General features: G+C 42.7%; 1 protein-coding gene across 2 annotated transcripts in view; it reads left to right on the top strand.

The window, feature by feature from the left end:
- Nucleotides 1-24970, top strand: part of bckdhb (branched chain keto acid dehydrogenase E1 subunit beta) — a 410026-nt gene that overhangs the window by 28553 nt on the left and 356503 nt on the right. For both annotated transcript variants that reach the window (XM_067984924.1, XM_067984923.1), the window contains exon 3: nucleotides 4900-4968. In XM_067984924.1, the coding sequence (XP_067841025.1) occupies nucleotides 4900-4968 (69 nt within the window). The remainder of the gene's footprint in view (nucleotides 1-4899; nucleotides 4969-24970) is intronic.

Genomic DNA, 24970 nt, shown 5'->3' with positions numbered 1-24970 from the left:
AAATATTTAGAATTTCATTCACTCACAGGAGTGGTATTAAACAAAATTTTATATAATGGCGATTACATGTAAACAATGTTTCTGTCTCATAGCTTGACTAGCTTTCTGAAGTAAAAAATAAAGTTAATAGCTTAAAAAAGTTCGGTTAAAATCCTACTCACATTGTTCAGTTTGTAGTAAAACCATTTTCCAAAACACAAACTGAAGCATTGTTACATGGAGACATGGGGCAATTTTCGACTTTGCCTCCTGGGCCGTTACCTGGTGGAGCAGATTCTTTTATAGAACCTGGTTTTTGTTCCAGCGGAATCAAATAGTGTCTGATTTTGATGGAACATTAAATAGTATTCAGATTTGGCCATTGAGAGGTAGTCTGTATTTTAAATCTGCTGTTTGGAGATTGACATCTCTTCAATAACAGATTTAAAAGGTAAACATTAAAGCAGGTTTTTGTACTTTGACACTTTTTATTTGAATTTTTAAACATATTTCACGTTTACATTCATAGGAATTTTTGTATTTCTAGACAAAATGGTTGGGTGGGCATTGCAAAGTTTTATATTTTCTGCATTTTCTCTTTTTAAATACAAAATGTTGAAATTGGAAAATATTGGGAGCATAGAGGATAAACTTAAATCTCAATTACACTTGACTTTATACATTTTATTCCTTTTATACAGTTAGTTCTCATGAAAACTCTGCATGTAGAATTTTCGGTTTGTCTCTGACATTAAGATTGACCATATAATTGTTTTTGCTAAAGCCATCTTGCGGAATAAAGGCTGATATCTGAGGTAATCATTTAAATGTATTTTCTTCTGATTGTTCCTGACATGGCCACCGGAGACTGCTCGTAGATCATAAAAGAGATCTAGAATGTGTATCCTGTTAACTATTGTTGATAAAATTTCAGTCACATGATGGTGGAAGATATTGTTGTTACTGTTGAAGCTCAATGGAAAAATCAAGAAGCTTTAAAAACAATCAGGCTGATTAGGCTGAAGAAGCCTTTGAGATTTTTTATTCCCTCCTATAAGTAATGCAATGAAAGAAAGACCTTGCATTTATATAGTGCCTTTCACATCTTTAGGATGTCCCAAAGTGCTTCACAGCCTATAAATCCAGCCCTCAGCTCCCAAAAGTGGGACATCCCTGTTATAAGACAGTAACTCATCAGTGGGTTGAATTGAAGTTGTAAACCAGGAGGTGTAAACAACCCAGAGACATGTCATGCACTACCACTATCCTTTAAAATGTCCACTTCTTAAGGATCTTATCCTAGTGGAGCCAGTCAACATCCTGGGTCTTACTGATACTTAGTTCACAGTGACTCTTTTTCTTCCTATTGAGGTGTTCTTGCCCTTCTATTCACCCACCACAAGTGTCATGGCAAGTGATGGGGTGGAATGAATAGCCCTATGGCTCTCATTGTCAGGTTCCATCTTGACCTGCCCACTTCCTCCTCTGGCATCTTCTCCTTCTTTGAGCCACCTCATTCTCCATCACCTCTCCCATTTCTCCTTCAAAATCCTTCTTGTGCGTCATCCTCCTAAGTTTATTAGTATCTTCCTACCTGAAATCTCCTCCCTCCTTTCCTCACACTGCCTCTGTAATGAACAACTTCTCATCCTTGATGATTTCAACCTTCAAGTAAATTCATCTTATCCCTTCTCCTCACTCAATTTCACTCTCCGCATACAATTCCCCACCAATGACTATCCCTTAACCTTATCATCTTTGCTGCCTCTGAGATATCTATCTTTGATAAAACCATCTGATTATTTCCTTTTTTTACTATCCAGATTTGCCTGCCTGCTTTGAATTCCTTTACAATTACCCTCACCCCTGGAGATGACTGTCCTTGGCTCCCTTTCCATTATATACTCAAACTCCCAACTTCCTTTTCACAATGGCAAACTGACTCCTTTGATTCCTTTCTCTGCTCCTAACAGTTTCACCTGAAACACCAAATGTGAGGAGCTTTCTCAGTCTCATCTGCTTGGCTGCCTGGTCCCCAGTGTGTTGCGTCGACCCTGGATCATTAACAGCTTCTCCTCACCTTCTCCCAGGTCCTCACCAATCTCATCTCAGTGAGACCTACCTCCTGTGACTGTAAACCTCCTCCCGACTCATTCCTTATCATGCAACTGCTTGTCCCAATGCTCTGTAACATTATCAGTGGCTCTGTTCCTTTAGGTTCTGTTACTTCATTTTTATTAACCTTGTGGCTGATTTCTCCAACACTTTATTTGCTAGCCTCTGTTGTCAGCTGAGTGGGACTGCCCTTGCCTGGTTCCACTCTTGTCTATCCAGTTGTAGCCAGAGAATCTCCTGCAATGGTTTCTCTTCCTGCCCCCGCACCATTACCTCTGGAATTCCCTAAGGATCTATCCTTGGCCCCCTCCTATTTTTCATCTACGTGCTGCCACTTGGAACCTGACATTTGAAAACATGTCAGGTTCCACTTGAATGCTGATGACACCCAGTTCTACCTCACCATCACTTTTCTCGAGCCCTACACTGCCTCTATGTTGTCTCACTGCATGTCTGACATCCAGTCCTGGATGGGCTGAAAATTCCTCCAATTAAACATTGGGAAGACTGAATCCATTGTCTTCGTCCCTCGGCCACAAACTCCGTTCCCTAGCCACCGATTCCGTCTCCCTCCTTAGCCATTGTCTCAGGCTGAACCAGACTGTTCGCAACTTCGGTGTTCTATTTGAACCTGCGCTGAGCATCCGACCGGTCTCCATCACCAAGACCGCCTACTTCTACCTGTGTAATATTGGCTGTCTCTGTCCCTGCCTTAGCTCATCTGATGCTGAAACCCTCATCCATGCTTTTGTTACCCCCAGACTCGACTATGCCAATGCTTTTCTGGCCAGCTTCCCATCTTCCACCCTCCATAAATTTAAGCTCATCCAAAACTCTGCTGTCTGAATCCTAACTCGTTCACCTATCACCCCTGTGCTCACTGGCCTACATTGGCTCCTGGTCCACCAACGCCTCAATTTTAAAATTCTGATCCTCGTGTTCAAATCCTTTCATGGTCTTGCCCCTCCCTATCTTTGTCACCTCCTACAGCCCTCTGAGAACTCTGCGTTCCACCAATCCTGACCTCTTGTGCACCCGCGCTTTCTTTGCCCCACCGTTGGTGGCTGTGCCTTCATCTGTCTAGGCCCTAAGCTTGGAATTCCCTCTTTAAACCTATTTGCCTCTCTCTTCTCTTAAGACACTCCTTAAAACCTAACTCACTTTCATAATGTTTCCTTTGGCTCATGGTCAATTTTTGTCTGATAACGCTTCTGTGAAGTGCCTTGGGATGTTTTACGAAGGCGCTATATAAATTCAAGTTATTGTAAACCCCAAATCATCCAAAACACACTGGCTGCTTTCTCACCTGCACCAAAGCCTGTACCTCCATTGACCTGTCCTTGCCAAGCTTCATTGGCTCCCTGCATTCAGTGAATTGACCAAAATCTCGTCCTTGGCCTTCAAATCCCACCATAGCCTTACCCCCATTCTACCTCAGTGTTGTATCCATCCATACATTCTTGCACGTACCCTCCACTCCTATGACACCAGCCTATTCCTCCTCATTCCCCACATCCCTGCTCTGCCATTGGCAGCTGTTCCTTCAGACACACTGCCCTCCCCCCCAGAGCTTCCTCCGCTTCACCCCCACCTGCCTTCAGAAGCCTCATTAAAACCTTTCTATTCATTCATGCTTTTCCCTCTCCCTTCAGTCTCTCTTCTCTTTTCTCCTTCTTCCCTGCAGTTAAAGTTACTTTATAAACCTTACAAAGAGGTTTCTATGGATCATAGGTAGGAAAGACAGCTATTTTGACAAATATAAAGGCAATTTTTGCATTCTGGAATTCTACATTTATTAGGTATGATTGTTGCTCATCCTGAAGTCTTGATTTCTATTCCACCCTGTGCTTGGCATAATAATGTTCTTTTCAGACTACAATGACTGTAAAATTGTCACTGCAGTGGAGTTACCCAAATCTGTAATTGTCCATTAAATTGCCTTTCAGTCTGTGAGATATCCCTCTTTAGGTGCAAGATAATGCTATGTCATCTTCAACAAACCGTTGAAAATTTCCCATGCTTTCTGAAGATATATATGGTGCCTTTCACAACACCAGGACGTCCCAAACCGCTTTACATTCAATGAAGTACTTTTGAAGTCACTGTTGTAATATGGGAAACGCAGCAGCCAATTTGCGCATAGCAAGGTCCCACAAACAGCATTGAGATAATGACCAGATAACCAGTTCTAGTGATGTTGGTTGAGGGATAAATATTGGCCTGGATAAGGGGAGAACTCCCCTCCTCTTCTTCAAAAAAGTGCCAAGGGATCTTTTACGTCCACTTCAGAGGGCAGATGGGGCCTCAGTTTCATGTCTCATCTGAAAGACAGCACCTCCAACAGTGCAGCACTCCCTCAGTACTGCACTGGAGTGTCAGCCTAGATTTTGTGTTCAAATCTCTGGAATGGGACTTGAATCCACAACTTTCTGACTCAAAGACAAGAGTACTACCACTGAGCCAGGGCTTAGAATTCTAATGCTGTTATGCTAACTGCCTGTATCTGTGTGTAAACATTTTCTTAAGTAAAAACAGAAAATGCCAGAAAGACATAATGGGTCAGTTAACGTCTGAAGAGAAAAGATAGGTTAGATAGATTCTGAGTGAGATGGTTCATCACTGGAAATGTTAACGTACCTTTTAGATGCTGACTAACCTATTGTGTTTTTCGAATGTTTTCTGTCTTTAGTTCAGATTTCCAATATTCACGATTTTACTTTTATCTTTGCCCAAATACACTTTTTTTACCCTTTTGGTTAGTTTGTTGAATAATGTAACTTTAACAAGTTTTTGTTTCTATTTAAGTGATTTTTGGAGAGGACGTTGCCTTTGGGGGAGTTTTCCGGTGTACAGTTGGACTCAGGGACAAATATGGTAAGTTATGTATTTTCCATATAGTTAACATCTAAGAGTGTTACAAACTAGTAACTCATCAAGGAATTTAGATGACATCCACAACTGCAAGATATACTTGTGCTTTTTTATTTGAATCGTTATTCTTTTAAAAAAAAATTATGATATTACGTATAATTAGGTGAAACTTGGTTGAGGAGGAGTTAATGTGACTAATGAGAAATTGTGGCGAAAGAAACCATGGGGGAGATTTTGAGGCCCTCCACCCGACCGAAATTGGGCGGTAGTACCCTGAAAATGGTGGGGAATGACTTACTGTCCCGTTCCTGCTGACTGTGTGGCTGTCCATATCTTCCCCAGGGCCTACTGTTGGCCGACCAAAGTGCCTGACTGAAATGGCGGTGTACACCCTTTTACTGTGCCAATCAACATCCTGTGATGTACATAGGATCCTGATTGCCAATTTAGGACAATACTGGTAATTTGGGCTCTAATAAAACAACCTGGGCCACTGCTGTACGGGTCCCCCCCTCCCGAGAGTGGACACCTCCCCCCACCCCCCCTCCCCCCCCCGTTCCTAGATTTGTCTTCTTCCAGTCTGGAATGCCAGCTGGGCCGCCGGATGTTCTGGCAGCCAACAGGCTGCCCCAGGGTGCTCGTTTTCTTCTCGCAGCATGCTGGCCCTATGCCAACTAGGCTTGGCCCTCAAAACGGACCCTGTCGGGACTATGGGGCAGCTGGCGGGCACGCTCTACTGGCCAGCCGCCTGAAACCCGCACGCAGTCAGAGTCTACTCCCATATATTTATCATGTAACTGCATTTTAGGTGATTCAATTTTTAAAATAGGGAGCACAGTAGGGACAGAAGATGAGGTTAAGGCTTTGCAGCGGATTCAGATTGATTTTACAATTGAGTCGACAAATGGCAAATTAAATTTAATATCGACAATGCAATGTCCTGAATATTGAAAGAATATTATACAGTAAAGAGAATAAACTTAATGCAAACTTTGAAAGGGACCTGAAGTGACAGTCAATTCCTCACAGGTAGAATCTGAATGTTGTGGATATACAATTAGAATGTTGGGATACATAGCCAAGACACTGGAATATTTGAAATCTACAGAGGTAATGCTGAATCTATAATGCACTGGCTAGATTACAGTACAGCAGTGACTACACTTCAAAAATAATTAATTGACTATGAAGTGCTTTTGGATGTCCTGGGATTGTGGTGAGTGCTATATAAATGCAAGTTCATTCTTTCTTTACTTGGTATGCTAGATTTTCTGCTCATTTGTAGTAAATTGGAAGAAAATCTAGCCCTCGCTGTGCAATTCTGGTCTCACTATTTAAAAGGGATATGTGTGCACGGGAAAGAATGCAGAGAAGGGCAATAAGTGTAAAGGGATGAGTTATAAGGGTAGATTAGAGATGTTTAAGCTCTAGAAAAAAACATGGTTAAGTGGTGATTTCTGTGAGATATGTGAAATATCAAATGGCATATAAAAGCACTTAGACAGTAGAGCAAGAGGACATTAAATTAGTGGAATGAAATTTTAAAACAGATCTTAGAAAAAATGTCCTTGCTCAAAGGGTGATAAACATTTGGAATCAAAGGGAAGTTCAAAATGCAGCTGGATGCGAGACTGGATAAGCTGAAATACTAAAAGGATGAGCACAACAGAATAAATGATATTTTCTTGTTTTTGACTTTTTTTCTTAAGTTCTTTGAAGTGAAACTGGGAAATGCAGTGCCATCTATGTGAGACATATTAGTTATTACTGCTTAAAAAGAAAGTCTTGTTTTTTTTTCAAAAAATATACTTTATTCATAAAATTTGTAGCAAAACATACAATACAGTTATCATATCACATTCCAAACGTACACAATACGGATTATACAATTTGCCGGTTACATCAAGTACAGTTCAATGAACACATTGTACATAATGACAGTTCATGACACTCTGGGATGTCTCATTGCATTACACTCAATAGAGATTATTGATTACAGATTCATTACAGGTACATTACAGATTCATTACAGGTACATTACAGCAATTTGAATTTTACATTCTGCCTGGGGGAGGGGGGGTTTTCCCTGATTGCAGCCCCTCGGTATACAGTGGCGGGAAGGCTCTAAAGGGTTGCCTTTCCCCACAGAGCCTTTGCGGCGGCCGCACCCAGCTTCAGTGCGTCCCTGAGCAGGTAGTCCTGGACCTTGGAATGTGCCAGTCTGCAACACTCGGCCGAGGACAGCTCTGTGCACTGGAAGACCAGCAAGTTTCGGGCAGACCAAAGGGCGTCTTTCACCGAGTTAATGGTCTTCCAGCAGCAGTTGATGTCTGTCTCGGTGTGCGTCCCCGGGAACAGCCCATAGAGCACAGAGTCCTGTGTTACGGAACTGCTCGGGACGAACCTGGACATATACCACTGCATCTCTCTCCAGACCTTCTTTGCAAAGGCGCATTCCAGAAGGAGATGGGTGACGGTTTCGTCTGCACTGCAGCCTCCTCGGGGACAGTGTGCGGTGGTGCTGAGAGTCCGGGAGTGCATGAAGGATCTGACAGGAAGGGCCCTTCTCACCACCAGCCAAGCTATGTCTTGGTGCTTGTTTGAAAGTTCTGGCGATGAGGTGTTCTGCCAAATGATATTGACAGTCTGCTCGGGGAACCAACTGACGGGATCCATCGTCTTCTTTTCCCGCAGTATCTCTAGGATGTTACGTGCGGACCACTTACTGATCGCCTTGTGGTCGAAAGTGTTTTTTTGCATAAACTTTTCGACGAGGGACAGGTGGGGCGGAACGGTCCAACTGGACGGAGTGTTCCGTGGCAGCGTGGCCAGGCCCATCCTTCGCAACACCGGGGATAGGTAGAACCTCAGCACATAGTGACATTTTGTGTTTTCGTACCAAGGGTCCACGCAAAGCTTGATGCAGCCGCACACGTAAGTGGCCATTAGGATGAGGGCCACGTTGGGCACGCCTTTCCCCCCTTTCTCCAGAGATTTGTACATCGTGTCCCTGCGGACACGGTCCATTTTTGATCTCCAGATAAAACGGAAGATGGCTCGGGTGACTGTCACGGCGCAGGAGCGAGGTATGGGCCAGACCTGTGCCAAGTACAGCAACACCAAGAGCACCTCGCACCTGGTGACCAGGTTTTTGCCCACGATCAAGAGGGAGTGTCGATCCCACAGTCCCAGTTTCTGCTTCACCTTGGAAATGCACTCCTTCCAGTTCTTGATGCATGCCCAGGCCCCTCCAAACCAGATCCCCAGCACCTTCAGGTAATCCGACCTGACGGTGAAGGGGACAAAGGATCGGTCGGTCCAGTTCCCAAAGAACGTGGCCTCGCTCTTGGTGCGATTTACCCTGGCCCCTGAGGTCAGTTCGAACTGGTCGCAGATGTTCATCAATCTGCGGACCGACAGCTGATCCGAGCAAAAGACGGCGACGTCGTCCATGTACAGGGAGGCCTTGACCTGAGTGCCTCCGCTGCCTGGGATCGTCACCCCTCCTATGTCTGCATCCCTCCTGATGGACTCGGCAAAGGGTTCGATGCAACACACGAACAAGACGGAGGAGAGAGGACAGCCCTGCCTGACTCCAGATTTGATCGGGAAGCTTTCTGATTCCCACCCATTGATTGAAACGGCGCTACTGATGTTTGTGCAGAGCAGTTGGATCCAATTGCGGATTCCCTCCCCAAACCCCATTTTGGAGAAGATGTCCATCATGTCCGTGTGGGCTATTCTGTTAAAGGCCCTCTCCTGGTCCAGGCTGATCAGGCAGGTATTCACCCCCCTGTCCTGTACGTAGGCGATCGTATCCCTGAGTAGTGCCAGGCTATCAGAGATCTTCCTGCTGGGCACGGTGCAGGTCTGATCGGGGTGAATTACCACCTTTAGGGCTGACTTGACCCAATTGACGATGACCTTGGACAGAATTTTGTAGTCCACATTAAGTAGTGAGATGGATCGCCAATTTTTGATTTCTTCCCTCTCCCCCTTCTGCTTGTAGATGAGGGTGATGATGCCTTTCCTCATGGAGTCTGACATGCTGCCTGCCAGAAGCATACTCCCGTACGCTTCCAGCAGGTCTGGGCCTATCCAGTCCCACAGAGCCGAGTACAACTCCACCGGTAAGCTGTCGCTTCTGGGAGTCCTACTCTTCTCAAAGGAACGGACGGCCTTTGTCAGTTCGTCCAGAGTTAGCGGTTGATCCAGACTCTCCCGCTTGCAATGCTGTAGGTCATGTCGTGATGCTGCAAACTTAAGCTTGCACATCTCAATTAGGGGTGATATCACTTGAGTAACCTTCTGTACAACATTACTACATTTAGTAATATAATGAGATAGAATAGTTATGTACGTTTAAAATTCCAAATAGTGAATTTAAGGTTCTAATTCATTTCGAGTTCAGAATACATTCATGAACTCTTGAATACTCAGTTTAAAACATTTTCTGTGTACTGTATATCTGAATGGTAATTGTGTAAAATGTTGTTGAGAAAAAAGCTAGTGGTGTGAATTATTTAAGGATTTCAGTACTGTTTTCCTTTACAGTTTGCAGAATGTTTGTGTTTGATCAACATTGCCAAAAATTGTTTTCTTAATTTTAAAAAAAATTCCTAATTTATTGGGAGTATGGGACATCCCATAAACATCTCTATGCACATGGTCAATGCTGTTCCTTAGTCATTCTGTCTGGAGGGACATTTAGCCTGACTGGATATTCCTTCATCTCGAGGCTATCAAAACTTTGCTTCTCGATGGGGAATACAATTGTGCTACTTGAGAGTCTGGCATTGTAGAAACTAGGCTGGCACTGCAGAAATTTTTGTTGGCTGAGCTCTGTGCTGAAAAATATAAAGAAATTGGCTTTCCTGTCTTTGTCCTCTAGATTTCCTTTGAAAATTGTTCTGTTAGGAGTGGTTATTGCAATGGAACATGTCTATTAAACATTTTGTACGAACACACTGTACTGAACACAGAGTTTTTTTTTTAAAGAGGCCCGTTTAGTGTCACTGGGCCATACACCACCTATGGCCAAATTAGTGGGTGGACAATTTGCTCCCAGGTAAGTGATGTTCTTCAGCTCAGGTCAGTGTTGTTCTTCAGCTAACACATTGGTTGAGCAATGATTGACCATATGGTCTCTGTTTGGCAGCTCACTGTAGCAAGCAAAGAGTTAGAGATTGCATTTTCTTCTTGCTATCATGTCTTATACTTGACATTTTATTGGGCTTTGACCAAACCTGAATGTGTCATGTATTTGATGATATAATAAAAGGATAATTCGTATTTGTGATGCAAATTATGGGAAAATTAAAACTAATATGTCAGCATTGTTTTTCAGGTTTTATTAACAGTCATTGTGCCCATGCATATAATTGACTTCCCTTTCTCCAATGAGGGTTGTTAAAGGAATGTCTTCATTGCATGGAATTGTTACAAAAGCTAGAACATTTGCTGTGATGATGCACTGCTGCATAGACTGATGGGGCTTGGGAATGTAAGGGTACAAACCATTGAGGGAAGTTGCAAATTTCAGCCAGATGCCAAATAGAGATATAGTCCTTCCTAAAGAGTAGGAGGAAAAATTGGTAGATTGCAACCGAGTTAACCACTCTGTGGCAGGCTCGGTAATCTGATCTGGCTCATGGGACCTGGAGGATTAGATCTGTGTCTGGAAGCTGAGATTCTTTCCACTTGACTCCTATAAGCCAGTGCCCTGAAGGATAGGGTGGTCTAGCCATACGAGCACTGGAAAGCTTATAAGCACTCTGTGTAGGTTAAGTTGGGTGTGTGGTTTTAGCTGACTAAACTTCCAACTGTATCTTGCGCACACTTGAGGTTCTCTAAGTCTTGACACCCTGTGCCCAAGTCATCTGGACTTAGCTAAATGGAATGTGCCTCTAATTGCAGTGTACACTCAGTATCAGGCAGACAGAAACTCTACATCTCTGTAAATTTCTCAGTAGCTTGGTTTTGAGACTTGTAAACATGGTGATGAGTTTCTCTTAGTGTTAGGCAACTGCTTGATCCAGAAGAAAATCTATATTTTCAGTGTGTTAACAGCAGTGATGGAATACTCACCATGCACCTGGATGGGTGCAGCTGCAACAACAGTCAAGAAGCTCAAAATCACCCAGGACAGAGCTGTCTGCTTGGTTGGTGCCCCTGCCACTGGACTCAATATCCACCCCCTCCATCTCCAAAGCATTGCGGCTACAGTATGTATTTGAGACAGGATGCAGTAATTTATTAAACTTTCTTTGATAGCACTTCTCAGTTCCATGACCTCTACCACCAAGAAGGAAAACAGCAGCAATAACATGCTCATCACCTCCAACTTTCCCTCTGATTCATACATTTTCCTGACTTGGATATATACCACCATTCATCGTTGCTGGGTCAAAATATCGGAATTCCCTACCTACCATAATTGTGGGAGCACCATGAGTACAAGGACTGCAGTGGTTCAAGGAGAAGGGCCACCACCATCTTTTCAGGATAATAAGGCAATAAAAATGCAGTTTTAGCAATGTCGCCCACACCCCAAGAACAAATAATAAAAAAAAATAATATTTCATAAATCTCCTCGGCCTTCTCTGTTGCAGTAAAAATAGTCCCGGATCTCAATTCACCTCATGACTACATTTTCTCATCCCTGCTGTCGTGCTGGTGAATCTATGCTGTGTGCTCTCTATGGTTTTAATCTGTTTTCTGTAATGAAGTGTCAAAACTGTGCGTACTACCCCAATAGAATGGAAACTTTACTCAAAGATGTAATAGGAAGACATCTGGAGAACACAAATATAATAAAGAATAGTCAGCATGGATTTCAGAAGGGAAAGTCATACTTGACCAACCTTATCGAATTCTTTGAAGAAGTAACAGAAAGAGAAGATCAGGGTAATGCAGTAGATGTAATATATTTGGATTTTCAAAAGGCCTTCGATAAGGTACCGCATTGTAGACTCATTGCTAAGGTCAGAGCATGTGGAGTCGGGACAGGTACCAGAATGGAAGTTGGCTACAAAACAGAAAACAGAGAGTAGGGGTTAAGAGTAGCTACTCGGATTGGCAAAAGGTGGGAAGTGGTGTTCCACAGGGATCAAGGCTGGGACCATTGTTGTTCACAATTTACATCAACGATTTGGATTCAGGAATCGGAAGTACAATTTCAAAATTTGAGAATGACACCAAATTAGGGGGTGTAGTTAATACAAAGGAAGAATAAGTCAAAGTGCAAGAGGACATTAATAAACTCGCAGAATGGGCGTGTAATTTGGCAAATATAGATAAGTGTAAGGTGGTGCATTTTAGTAGGAAGAATAAGGAGGCCACATGCTGCTTGGATAACAGTCTAAATGGGATAGAGGAGCAAAGGGATCTCGGGGTACAGATACACAAATCACTAAAAGTAGCGATGCAGGTTAATAAGGCCATAAAAAAGGCAAATCAAGCACTAGGGTTCATTTCTGGAGGGAGACAATTGAAAAGCAAAGAAATTATGTTAAACTTGTATAGAACCTTGGTTAGACCACACTTGGAGTATTGTGCGCAGTTCTGGTCTCCATATTATAAAAAAGATTTCATTTCCACAACATTCACCTGAGGAAGGAGGAAGCCTCCGAAAGCTTGTGAATTTTAAAATAAAATTGTTGGACTATAACTTGGTGTTGTAAAATTGTTTACTATTATAAAAATAGGTATAGAGGCATTGGAGAAGGTGTAAAAAAGATTCACAAGGATGATACCGGAACTGAGAGGATATCCTTATCAGGGAAGACTGAACAGGCTGGGATTCTTTTCTCAAGAAAAGAGAAGGCTGAGGGGTGACGTGACACAGGTCGTTAAGATAATAGGGTTTGATAGGGTAGACGTAGAGAAAATGTTTCCACTTATGGGGGAATCCAAAACTAGAAGTCATAATTAAAAGATAGTTGCTAATTAATCCAATAGGGAATTCAGGAGAAACTTCTTTACCCAAAGAGTGGGTAGCACAAGGAGCAGTTGAGGCAAATAGCATTTATGCATTTAAGGGGAAGCTGTATAAGCACACGAGGGAGAAAGGAATAGAAGGGTATACTTATAGGGTTAGATGAAGCAGAGAGGGAGGAGGCTCATGTGGAACATAAACGTCGGCATAGGCTATTTGGGCCGAATGGCCTGTTTCTGTGCTACAGTTTCAATGTAACTCGAAGTAGTAGCGGCCAAATCATTGCCTTGTACAAATTTATTATTATACCTCCTCGCACTTGTACTCCATGTCCCTATTTATAAAACCCAAAATATTATTGACCCAGGACATTGCTGCAGGAATTCCTCAGGGCAGTGTCCTCGGCCCAACCATCTTCAGCTGCTTCATCAATGACCTTCCCTCCATCATAAGTTCAGAAATGGGGATGTTCACTGATGATTGCTCAGTGTTCAGTTCCATTCGCAACCCCTTAGATAATGAAACTGTCCGTGCCCGCATGCAGCAAAAGACCTGGACAACATCCAGGCTTGGGCTGATAAGTGGCAAGTAACATTCACGCCAGACAAGTGCCAAGCAATGACCATCTCCAACAAGAGAGAGTCTAACCACCTCCCCTTGACATTCAATGGCATTACCATTGCCGAATCCCCCACCATCAACATCCTGGGGGTCACCATTGACCAGAAACTTAACTGGACCAGCCACATAAATACTGTGGCTACGAGAGCAGGTCAGAGGCTGGGTATTCTGCAGCAAGTGACTCACCTTCTGACTCCCCAAAGCCTTTCCACCATCTACAAGGCACAAGTCAGGAGTGTGATGGAATACTTTCCACTTGCCTGGATGAGTGCAGCTCCATCAACACTTGATTGGCATCACATCCACCACCCTAAACATTCACTCCTTTCACCACCGGCGCACTGTGGCTGCAGTGTGTACCATCCACAGGATGCACTGCAGCAACTCGCCAAGGCTTCTTTGACAGCACCTCCCAAACCCGCGACCTCTACCACCTAGAAGGACAAGGACAAGGGCAACAGGCACATGGGAACACCACCACCTGTATGTTCCCCTCCAAGTCTCACACCATCCTGACTTGGAAATATATCGCCGTTCCTTCATTGTCGCTGGGTCAAAATCCTGGAACTCCCTACCTAACAGCACTGTGGGAGAATTTTCACCACACGGACTGCAGCGGTTCACGAAGGTGGCTCACCACCATCTTCTCGAGGACAATTAGGGATGGGCAATAAATGCTGGCCTCGCCAGTGACGCCCACATCCCATGAACGAATAAAAAAAATTATTATGGTTTTATCACCCTGCAATCGTACTTTCAAAGAATTATGTATTTGAACCCTGAGATCTCTGTTCTTCCATGCACTTCTGTGTCTTTCCATTGAGTATTTACTTCCATTCCTTATTTTTCCTCTCTTAATGTATTATCTCTCACTACTTCGTATTACATTGCGTTTGCCACCCGCCTGCCCATTCTTCTACCCTACTCATATCGTATTGATGTAGGAATCTTACAACACCAGGTTATAGTCCAACAGTTTTATTTGAAAATCACAAGCTTTCGGAGGCTTTCTCCTTCGTCACCTGAGTCAGGTGAGTGATGAAGGAGAAAGCCTCCGAAAGCTTGTGATTTTCAAATAAAACTGTTGGACTATAACCTGGTGTTGTAAGATTCCTACATTTGTCCACCGCAGTCCATCACTGGCATCTCCACATCATATCATATTGAAGTCTTTTACAATCCATCTTGCAATCTGCCAAACCCTCTACTTTTATGTTGGCAACAAATTTTGATGTTTTGCTCCCTATGCCCAAATCCATATGTATATTGAGAACAAAATTAAACTCAACACTGACCCATGGGATACGTCACGTCGAACCCATCTCCAATGCGAGCAACAGCCATTAGCTGTAATCTTTTCTGTCTGTCAACCATTTTCTATCCATTAAAACAAAAACCAAAATACTGAAAATTCTGGAAATCTTTAATGAAAACAGAAAGTGCTGGAGCTGTTCAGGCAACATCTGTGGAGAAAGGTAGGATAAATGTAACGAAAGATTGTAGACCTGAAATGTTAACCCTACCTTTCTCTCTCCACAGATGATCTGTTGAGTGCTTCAAACATCTTTCTATCCATGCTGCTCCATTTCTTAAGCCATACTAATGAATTTTTGAAACAACCCACCTGTGGGGTACCTCATCGAATATCTTAATCAAAATATGCCACATCTGCTGTGTTCCTTCATCTATATTGTCAGTTACCTCGTCAAACAAAAAGTGTCTTAAATTTTTCAAACATTAATTGCCTTTAACAAACCTGAACTGGCTCTCCTCGATAATCACATGCAGTTGTACATGGACCCCTCCACCGCCTCTGATTTGTCATGCTGCTTGTCCGATTGGATGAGCAGAAATTAAATAATGGGAAGACCGAAGCCATTGTCTTTGGTGTCTGCTACAAACTCAGTTCCCTAGCAACCCCTCTCCATCCCTGTCCCTGGCTACTGTCTGAGGCTGTACCAGACTGTTTGCAATCTTGACGTCCTAGTTGACCCTCAGCTGAACTTACAATCCCGTTCAGCCCATCGTTCCTGTGCCGGTTCTTTAGAAGAGCTATCCAATTCGTCCCATTCCCCTGCTCTTTCCCCATAGCCCTGTAAATTTTTTTCCTTCATTTATCTAATTCCCTTTTGAAAGTTACTATTGAATCTGCTTCCACCACCCTTTCAGGCAGTGCATTCCAGATCTTACAACTTGCTGTGTAAAAAAATGTTCCCTCATGTCGCCTCTGGCTCTTTTGCCAATCACCTTAAACCTGTGACCCCTCTGCCACTTGTGACAATTTCTCCCAATTCACTCTGTCAAAACCGTTCAGGATTTTGAACACCTCTACCAAATCTCCTCTTAACCTTCTCTGTTCTAAGGAGACCAACACCAGCTTCTCCAATCTCTCCATATAATGGAAGTCCCTCATCCCTGGTACCATTCTAGAAAATCCCTTCTGCACCCTCTCTAAGGCCTTGACATCCTTCCCAAAGCGTGGTGCCCAGAATTGAACACAATACTCCAGCTGAGGCCTAACCAGTGTTTTATAAAGGTTTAGCATAACTTCCTTGCTTCTGTACTCTGTGCCTCTATTAATAAAGCCCAGGATCCCATATGCTTTTTTAACAGTCTTCTGAACTTGTCCTGCCATCTTCAAAGATTTGTGTATGTGCACTCCCAGGTCTCTCTGTTCCTGCACCCCCTTCAAAACTGTACCATTTAGTTTATATTGATCAGCCATGATCTAATTGAATGGCGAAGCAGGCTTGAGGGGCTAAATGGCCTACTTCTGTTCCCATGTTGCAAGCTGACTGTCCTTTCTGGGCATGCAGCTCGCTGGTGCCATGGAAATGAGACCAGGACTGCAAAATGGCTTGGACCTTCTACCAGTAGGAATGGATGGGAGGCTTGCGTGCTTCACTGTGTGGCCGCTTGAAAGTTTAAAATCTACCCCTTTGTATGCTGAATATATGGACCATCATTGTTAACCAGAGCCTTGGTTAGAGAAATCTCCGAAACACCATAAGAGTGTGAGGGATAAGTTTGTCCTTAAGTTGAATGATTTGATCACTTCAGCAGAATGCACTTAGGAGAATCTGGAGTGTGTGCAAAATTGCTAAAAAAAAAATAATTCTGTGATTACAATGCAAAGACAAAAGAGTACTTGAAAAGAGTATTCTACTTCTACTTCGTGAGGCAACACAAATTATGCCCACAGTGAAGGTACTTATACTGTGATGGACAAGTTTGTTAATGTGAATTGGAAGGTTGAGCAGCCTCTTGACATTGGATTTACCATATTAACTTATTGAAATTTTACCTCAGCCATGAAAAGATGGCCTTGTTTTTCCTTTCCAACTGTGAAGAGGGCAACACAATTGATTTATTAGCCAAGAACAAAGTAAGTTTGATGTTTGGAATAATTGACTTAGCTCCACAACTGTCACCTACACAAAGACAGCAGGCTCAAGAGTCATTACACAGCTTTCAGGAAACTCAGTTATGTATAATAATTCTTACTCAAGTAGAAGCTGGCACTAGAACTTTGCAAAATCAAGGCTCCTATTCAGTCATTTACAGCATACAGGAATGCATACAGAAGTTTATGTTTATTTTTGGGGTTAATGCATTCTTTAATGATATTTGGGGCTTCGCTGTGGTTCACATTGGAATGGTGTGGAATACCGTTCCATGTAGATGATTAAAAATTAAATGATCTAACAAAGCTGACATGCACCCTGTTCCTCCCTGGAGGACATTCTCGTGAACCTATGGGCACTAAATCTCTCTTGATTCAAAGAATATTGGCAGGTCTCATTAAATGCCAAAGTGCTTTCTATGTTGATATATCTATGGGTTTACATGAGCTTATAGTCTTGTGTCACAGTTCTGTGGTTGGTGGATTCAGTCCTGATGGAGGCAAATATCATAGAACCGTAGAATGGTTACAGCACGGAAGGTGGTCGTTTAGCCCTTCGAGTCCATGCCGGCTATCTGCAAGAGCAATCCAGCTAGTCCCACTCCCCCGCCCTATCCCCGTAGCTCTGCAATTTTTTTTCCCTTCAAGTACTTATCCAATTCCCTTTTGAAAGCCAGGATTGAATCTGCCTCCACCACCCCCTCAGGCAGTGCATTCCAGATTACAACCACTCGTTGAGTTTAAAAAAAAAAAAAAATTCTCATGTTGCCTTTGGTTCTTTTGCCAATCACCGTAAATCTATGTCCTCTGGTTCTTGACCCCTCCGGCAATAGGAACAGTTTTTCTCTATCTACTCTGTCCAGACCCTTCATGATTTTGAATACTTCTATCAAATCTTCTTTCATCCTTCTCTGCTCTAAGGAGAACAACCCCAGCTTCTCCAGTCTATGCATGTAACTTAAGTCCCCCATCCCTGGAATCATTCTAGAAAATCTTTTCTGCATCCTCCCTAAGGCCTTCACATCCTTCCTAAAGTGCAGCGCCCAGGACTGGACACAGTACTTCGGTTGTGGCCAAACCAGTGTTTTATAAAGGTTCATCATAACCTCCTTGCTTTTATACCCTGCCTCTATTTATAAAGCCCAGGATCCCGTATGCTTTCTTAACCAGTTTCTCAACCTGCCTAGCCACCTTCAACGATTTGTGCACATATATCGCCAGATCTCTCTGTTCCTGTACCCCTTTTAGAATTGTACCATTTAGTTTATATTGCCTCCCCTTGTTCTTCCTACCGACATGTATCACTTCACACTTTTTTGCGTTGAATTTCATCTGCCACGTGTTCGCCCATTCCACCAGCCTGCTTATGTCCTCTTGACGTCTATCACTATCCTCCTCACAGTTCACTACACTTCCAAGTTTTGTGTCATCTGCAAATTTTGAAATTGTGCCCTGTACACCCAAGTCCAAGTCATTAATATATATCAAGAAAAGCAATGGTCCTAGTACCGACCCTTAGGAGCACTACTGTATACCTCCCTCTAGCCTGAAAAACAACCGATAACCACTACTGTCTGTTTCCTATTACTTAGCCAATTTCATATCCATGCTGCCACTGCCCCCTTTATTCCACGGGCTTCAACTTTGATGACAAGCCTATTATGCGACATTTTATCAAACGTCTTTTGGAAGTCCATATACACCATGTCAACTGCCCTCATCGACACACTGTTATCTCATCAATAATTCAATCAAGTTGGTTAAACACAATTTGCCTTTAACAAATCCCTGCTGGCTTTCCTTTATTAATCTATGCTTGTCCAAGTGACACTTAATTTTGTCCCGGATTATCGTTTCTAAAAGTTTCCCCACTGCCGAGGTTAAACTGACTGGCCTGCAGTTGCTTGGTTTATCTGCACATCGTTTTTTGAACAAGGGTGTGTAACATTTGCAGTTCTCCAGTCCTCTAGCACCACCCCCCGTATCTAAGGATGATTGGAGGATTATGGCCAGTACCTCTGCAATTTCCACCCTTGCTTCCCTCAGGATGCATCCCATCTGGACCGGGTGACTTATCTACTTGAAGTACAGCTAGCCTTTCTAGTCCCTCCTCTTTATCAATTTTTAGCTCATCCAGTATCTCAGGCAACGGAACCCTGTGTGAGAACGTCTCTGGATACATCGAGGGCATCCTGAAACCCATCGTACAGGGAACCCCCAGCTTCTGTCGCGACACTACAGACTTCCTACAAAAACTCAGTATCCACGGACCAGTTGAACCAGGAACACTTCTCACCACGATGGACGTCTCGGCACTCTACACCAGTATCCCCCACGATGACGGCATCGCTGCGACAGCATCAATACTCAACACCAACAACAGCCAATCTCCAGACGCTATCCTACAACTCATCCACTTCATCCTGGATCACAATGTCTTCACCTTCGATAACCAGTTCTTTACCCAAACACACGGAACAGCCATGGGGACCAAATTCGCACCCCAATACGCCAACATTTTCAGCACAAGTTCGAGCAGGACTTCTTCACTGCACAGGACCTCCAACCAACACTATACACCAGATACATCGACGACATTTTCTTTCTATGGACCCACGGCGAGGAATTACTAAAGAGACTACACGATAACATCAACAAGTTCCATCCCACCATCAAGCTCACCATGGACTACTCCTCAGAATCAGTTTCTTTCTTGGACACACGAATCTCCATCAAAGATGGGCACCTCAGCACCGCACTCTACCGCAAGCCCACGGACAACCTCACAATGCTCCACTTTTCCAGCTTCCACCCTAACCAGGTCAAAGAGGCCATCCCCTATGGACAGGCCCTGCGAATACACAGGGTCTGCTCAGATGAGGAGGAACGCGATGGACACCTACAGACGCTGAAAGATGCCCTAGTAAGAACGGGATATGATGCTCGACTCATCGATCGACAGTTCCGACGGGCCACAGTGAAAAATCGCATAGACCTCCTCAGAAGACTAACACGGGACGCAACCAACAGAGTACCCTTCGTCGTCCAGTACTTCCCCGGAGCGGAGAAACTACGCCATGTTCTCCGCAGCCTTCAACATGTCATCAATGATGACGAACACCTCGCTATGGCCATCCCCACACCTCCACTACTCGCCTTTAAACAGCCACCCAACCTCAAACAGACCATCGTTCGCAGCAAATTACCCAGCTTTCAGGAGAACAGTGTCCACGACACCACACAACCCTGCCACGGTAACCTTTGCAAGACATGCCAGATCATCGACACAGATACCACCATCACACGAGAGGACACCACCCACCAGGTGCATGGTTCATACTCCTGTGACTCGGCCAACGTTGTCTACCTCATACGTTGCAGGAAAGGATGCCCCGGCGCATGGTACATTGGCGAGACCATGCAGACGCTGCGACAACGGATGAACGGACACCGCGCAACCTACTCTCACTAGATTGTTTCATGTGCCTTCTGGAAGATAAGAGAAATAGATTTGAGGGGTGTGATCACATTATCCAATACACCAGTGAGGGGTTTCATTGTTATGAATCCTGAATTGTAATATTGTATGTCTAGATATTGGGCAGGGGACACAGGATCCATTGCCTGGAGAGATGCTAATTCTGAGACAAAATCTACTGTAGACCTGAGATTTGTAATGTGGGGGGAGGGGGAATGGAGAATGTTGTTTGCAAATGTGTGGACTTACTAATGTTGGTGTGACAAAAATGAAGCATCTTTGTCTGTTAGTTTATCAATTTATTGATTATTATTAATTTAAAATTGGTTTCTGTTAGCTATTTCTGCAAGGTACATGAATACACATTTCAATCTGGAAGGCTGAAGTCAATTAATATGTGTGTTTGAGTTTTCGTTTCAGTTCAACCAGAAAGGGGAGTTCAGTATACCAATAGCAATTGAATGCAGGTGAAATCTGTTGAATAGTGCCTTTGATAGTTGGCTGGATGTGTTAATTGCCAGCCATTGCTGGTATTCAAAACACTTGGCCCAGAATAGTGATCTAGCTGTATCATTCAATTCTAAACATCATATGTAATTAGCAAAGAATGGCTGCCCATTTAATGTGGTTAAAGGAAAAGTAGTTTTTTATGGGGCTTTATTTCGAAGGATTTTTATGATATTTCTGTGGTTGAGATACCTCTGGAGTTAATCTGAAGCCAGTCTGTGCAATGTCAGAAGTGAACATTCGTTTTCAAAGTTTATATATTACTTTAAATATACTGTTTTGCATTAATTACAGTTCATTTACCTATTCTATGTTAAATCAGTTTTCTGTTGATTTTTAGCTTGAGCCTTGGTCTGATAGAGTGGATATTCAGTCTGCTCACCAAAGATGAGATGGTGCCACGTGGTACTTTCCAGTGAGCGGGTACAGTGGCCTCAGCTCTCTGTTTTACCCCGGGTCATGCTATTTTTTATCTATGTAAGGAATCTTACAACACCAGGTTATAGTCCAACAGTTTTATATGAAAATCACAAGCTTTCGGAGCTTACCTCCTTCGTCAGGTGAGTGATATATTGATATCTAGTTATTGAGCAGTTAAAGACATACTTTGGATCAAGGGGGTTGTAAGGTCTGCTTATGGGACTGATTGGTGATGCTAAACTCCAGTAGAACACAGTGTAAAAAAAACAAAAAATAATCATTGGTTTAAAATAAAATTGAGATGATGGATGCTGTTTTGTATTACTCGTAGATTTATAGCTGTATACATCAGATAGCTTCTGCATCCTGAATGAGCAAATGGTTTATTCATGGTAACATGTCAATGATATGAAGCTCTGTAGATAAAAATGTATCTTGGCTTCTGCAGCAGACTGTGTTTAATTGAATAATGTAGAAACTTAGTATTTTTAAAGAGTAATATCGCTACGCATTTTCTGTTTGGCCAGAAAACTAACTACAAATATCCAATTGCAATGGAAGTTGCTTTTACTGGGAAAGGAACCTTTTAGATTTCCCAGGCTGAATGGTTCCAACACTTCAAAAGGTTAAAATCTGAATGTTTTTTCAGTACAACAGTTAATTCTGAGGCCTGGTCAGGCAGGGGACTTGAATCTGAGATTGCATTACATCCTTCACAACTTAGTTTCAGTCGACTGATGGAAGGGTGATGAGAGGTCAAAAATTGGCAGTTTGCCAATTGGAAGACTTTATCTGGTGAAATTTGTCCATTTAAAGACTTTGTTCAGTATATTTACATTTAATACTTGTATTTGAAAGTAATTGCGGGATTTTTTTGTGCTTCACCATTACCTTGAATATTTAATAATTATGAATATTAACACCAGTCTTGGATGAGCTGCAATTTCCTCCAGTTAAATATTAGGAATACTGTAGCCAGTACAACATTGAAACCTCTCATTCTGTGTATTACAAGGCCAGAAGGCATACTGATGAGCACTCTAGTGGAATAAAGAGAATTATAAACCAACATTGTGAAGGAACAGAACACAGTTTTCATTAAAATTTAATCTAATCTTGGGCACACCTCATAATATCAAAAGTAACAAATTGTGCACATTTAGCCTCTGTTACAGGCCTAGCTTCAGTTTTACAAGTCAGTATATTTGCTGAACTGATTGATTGTATAGCTAGGAAAAATAGTTCTCTGCTTTCCTGACAATCTCTACTCCAGGTTTCTGTAGGCAGTGCTTGTGATATAGCTAGTCAAGAAGCCAAAGATGTGACCTCTCTGTGTTGGGAATTGGAAAATTGAGCTGCCAGTCAAACCTGCAATTGCTGACCTGCCTCCTCCAACCAACTGAAAGAGTGGTGTGTGAAGCAGGGGTTTCAATTCGCGGGGCACTGGCACCAGTACTGGGGAAAGAGGGAGCTGTTCCGTTGGGACTGGCTCCACTTAAACTGGGCTGGGACCAGTGTTACGGCGAATTGAATAACTAGGGCAGTAGATAGGGCTTTAAACTAATGAGAAGGGGGGGGAAGGGTTCAGGTTAGGGTAAATTTCTCAGTCTAAAGAGAAAAGTCAAGGTTGTAGAGCAGAGTAGAGATTTGGGTAAAAACAAGATGAGTGTGTCAGGAAGAGTCAGAATTTAACAATGGTAATAGGGCATTAGTGGTCACATCAGGGAAAAAAAAGTTAGAAGTTAAAATTAAAGGCGCTGTATCTGAATGCACGAAGCATTTGTAATAAGATAGACGAATTAATGGCACAAATCAAGATAAATGGGTTTGATCTAGTAGCTATCACTGAGACGTGGTTGCAGGGTGACCAAGTGTCGAAACCTTAAACTTAATATTACTTATTCTATACAATGCATTAACACCCAAACACTTAATTCAGACAAGCGAGAATTTATTAAGAAACTTGTACAAGTGGAAGAGTGCCTCAAACAATGGTTGAGGCTACATCTTCGCTGAGTTCAAGAAACAGCTCACGTTTATACAGTTCAGTAACGACGCACACCTGTCATAGAATATGGGCGTACACGTACATTCTTTATTGGCTCAGGTAGTTAGTCAATCAAGGAGTGAGCCTGCCCCCACCGAACGTCCATAGCCCTTTATTACTTTGGCATGTAGGCCTGAGCATTCTCATCCTCCCCACATTTCTGTCCTGGTTATCAGTAGGACTGAAGTCAGCCTCAAGGCCACATGGCCATTCAAGAAACTGTATTCTCATTATATTTTTTGTAGTCAGCAATACCCTTATCTGCTAGAGGGGCCAGACGGTACTAAGCACCTGCTCAGCTAACTTAATTATCAACATACCAAGGCTTAAACGTAATTACACAATTGTGCTTCTCTGTGTGTGCTGTAGCTACCCTATTATTTGAGCTAATAAAGAGTTAATTTGGTCAAATATCCCTTCATGCATTTCCACACAAGGTTGGGAATTAAATATTCCAGGGTACTTGACTTTTAAAAAAGATAAACAAAATGGAAAAGGAGGGGGGGGGGTAGCCTTGATAATAAAGGATGAGATAAAGACAGTAGTGAGAGAAGATCTTAGCTCAGAAAATCAGGGTGTAGAATCAGTATGGGTGGAGCTCAGAAATAACAAGGGGCAGAAAACACTGGTGGGAGTAATTTATAGGCCCCCGAACAGTAGTTATAGTGTTGGACAGAGTATAAATGGAGAAATTGGAGGAGTATGTAACAAGGGTAATGCAATAATCATGGGGGACTTTAATCTTCTTACAGACTGGACAAACCAAATTGGCAAAAGTAGTTTGGAGAACTAGTTCATGGAATGAATCCGAGACAGTTTTCTAGAACAATATGTCAAGGAACCAACTAGGGAACAGGCTATTTTAGATCTAGTATTGTGTAATGAGAAAGGCTTAATTAGTAATCTTATTCTATCCCCGGAGAATCCTTTATTATATGATAGAATTTCATATTGAGTTTGAGAGTGATGTAGTTAAGTCCGAAACTAGGGTCGTAAATTTAAACAAGGCCAATTGCGTAGGTATGAGGGGCGGGTTGACGAAGGTAGATTGGGAAATTAGATTAAAAGATATGATGGTAGATAAGCAATGGCGAACAATTAAAGAAATTCTCAACGAATATACATTCCCTTGAGGAATAAAAATTCCACGGGAAAGGTGATCCAACCATGGCTAACTAGAGATATTAAGGATAGTATTAGATTAAAAGAAGAGGCTTACAATGTTGGAAAAAAGAGTAGTAAGCCTGAGGATTGGGAGGATTTTAAAAATCAGCAAAGGATGACCAAGAAATTGATAAAGAGGGAGAAAATAGAATACGAGAGTAAACTAGCAAGAAATATAAGAACAGATTGTAACAGCTTCTACAAGTACGTAAAAAGGAAGAAAGTAGCTAGAGTAAATGTGGGTCCCTTAGAGGCTGAGACAGGAGAAATTATAATGGGAAATAAAGAAATGGCAGAGATGTTAAATTAATATTTTGTATCTGTCTTCACAGTAGAAGACACAAAAAACATACCGGAAATAGTGGGGAGCCAACAATCTAATGAGAGTGAGGAACTTAAAGTAATTAAGATTAGTAAAGAGAAAGTACT

Source organism: Heptranchias perlo, chromosome 5, assembly GCF_035084215.1.
Source record: "Heptranchias perlo isolate sHepPer1 chromosome 5, sHepPer1.hap1, whole genome shotgun sequence".
NCBI lineage: Eukaryota > Metazoa > Chordata > Chondrichthyes > Hexanchiformes > Hexanchidae > Heptranchias > Heptranchias perlo.
Note: the sequence above shows the minus strand (reverse complement) of the source record. Positions and strands in the feature narration are given on the sequence as shown.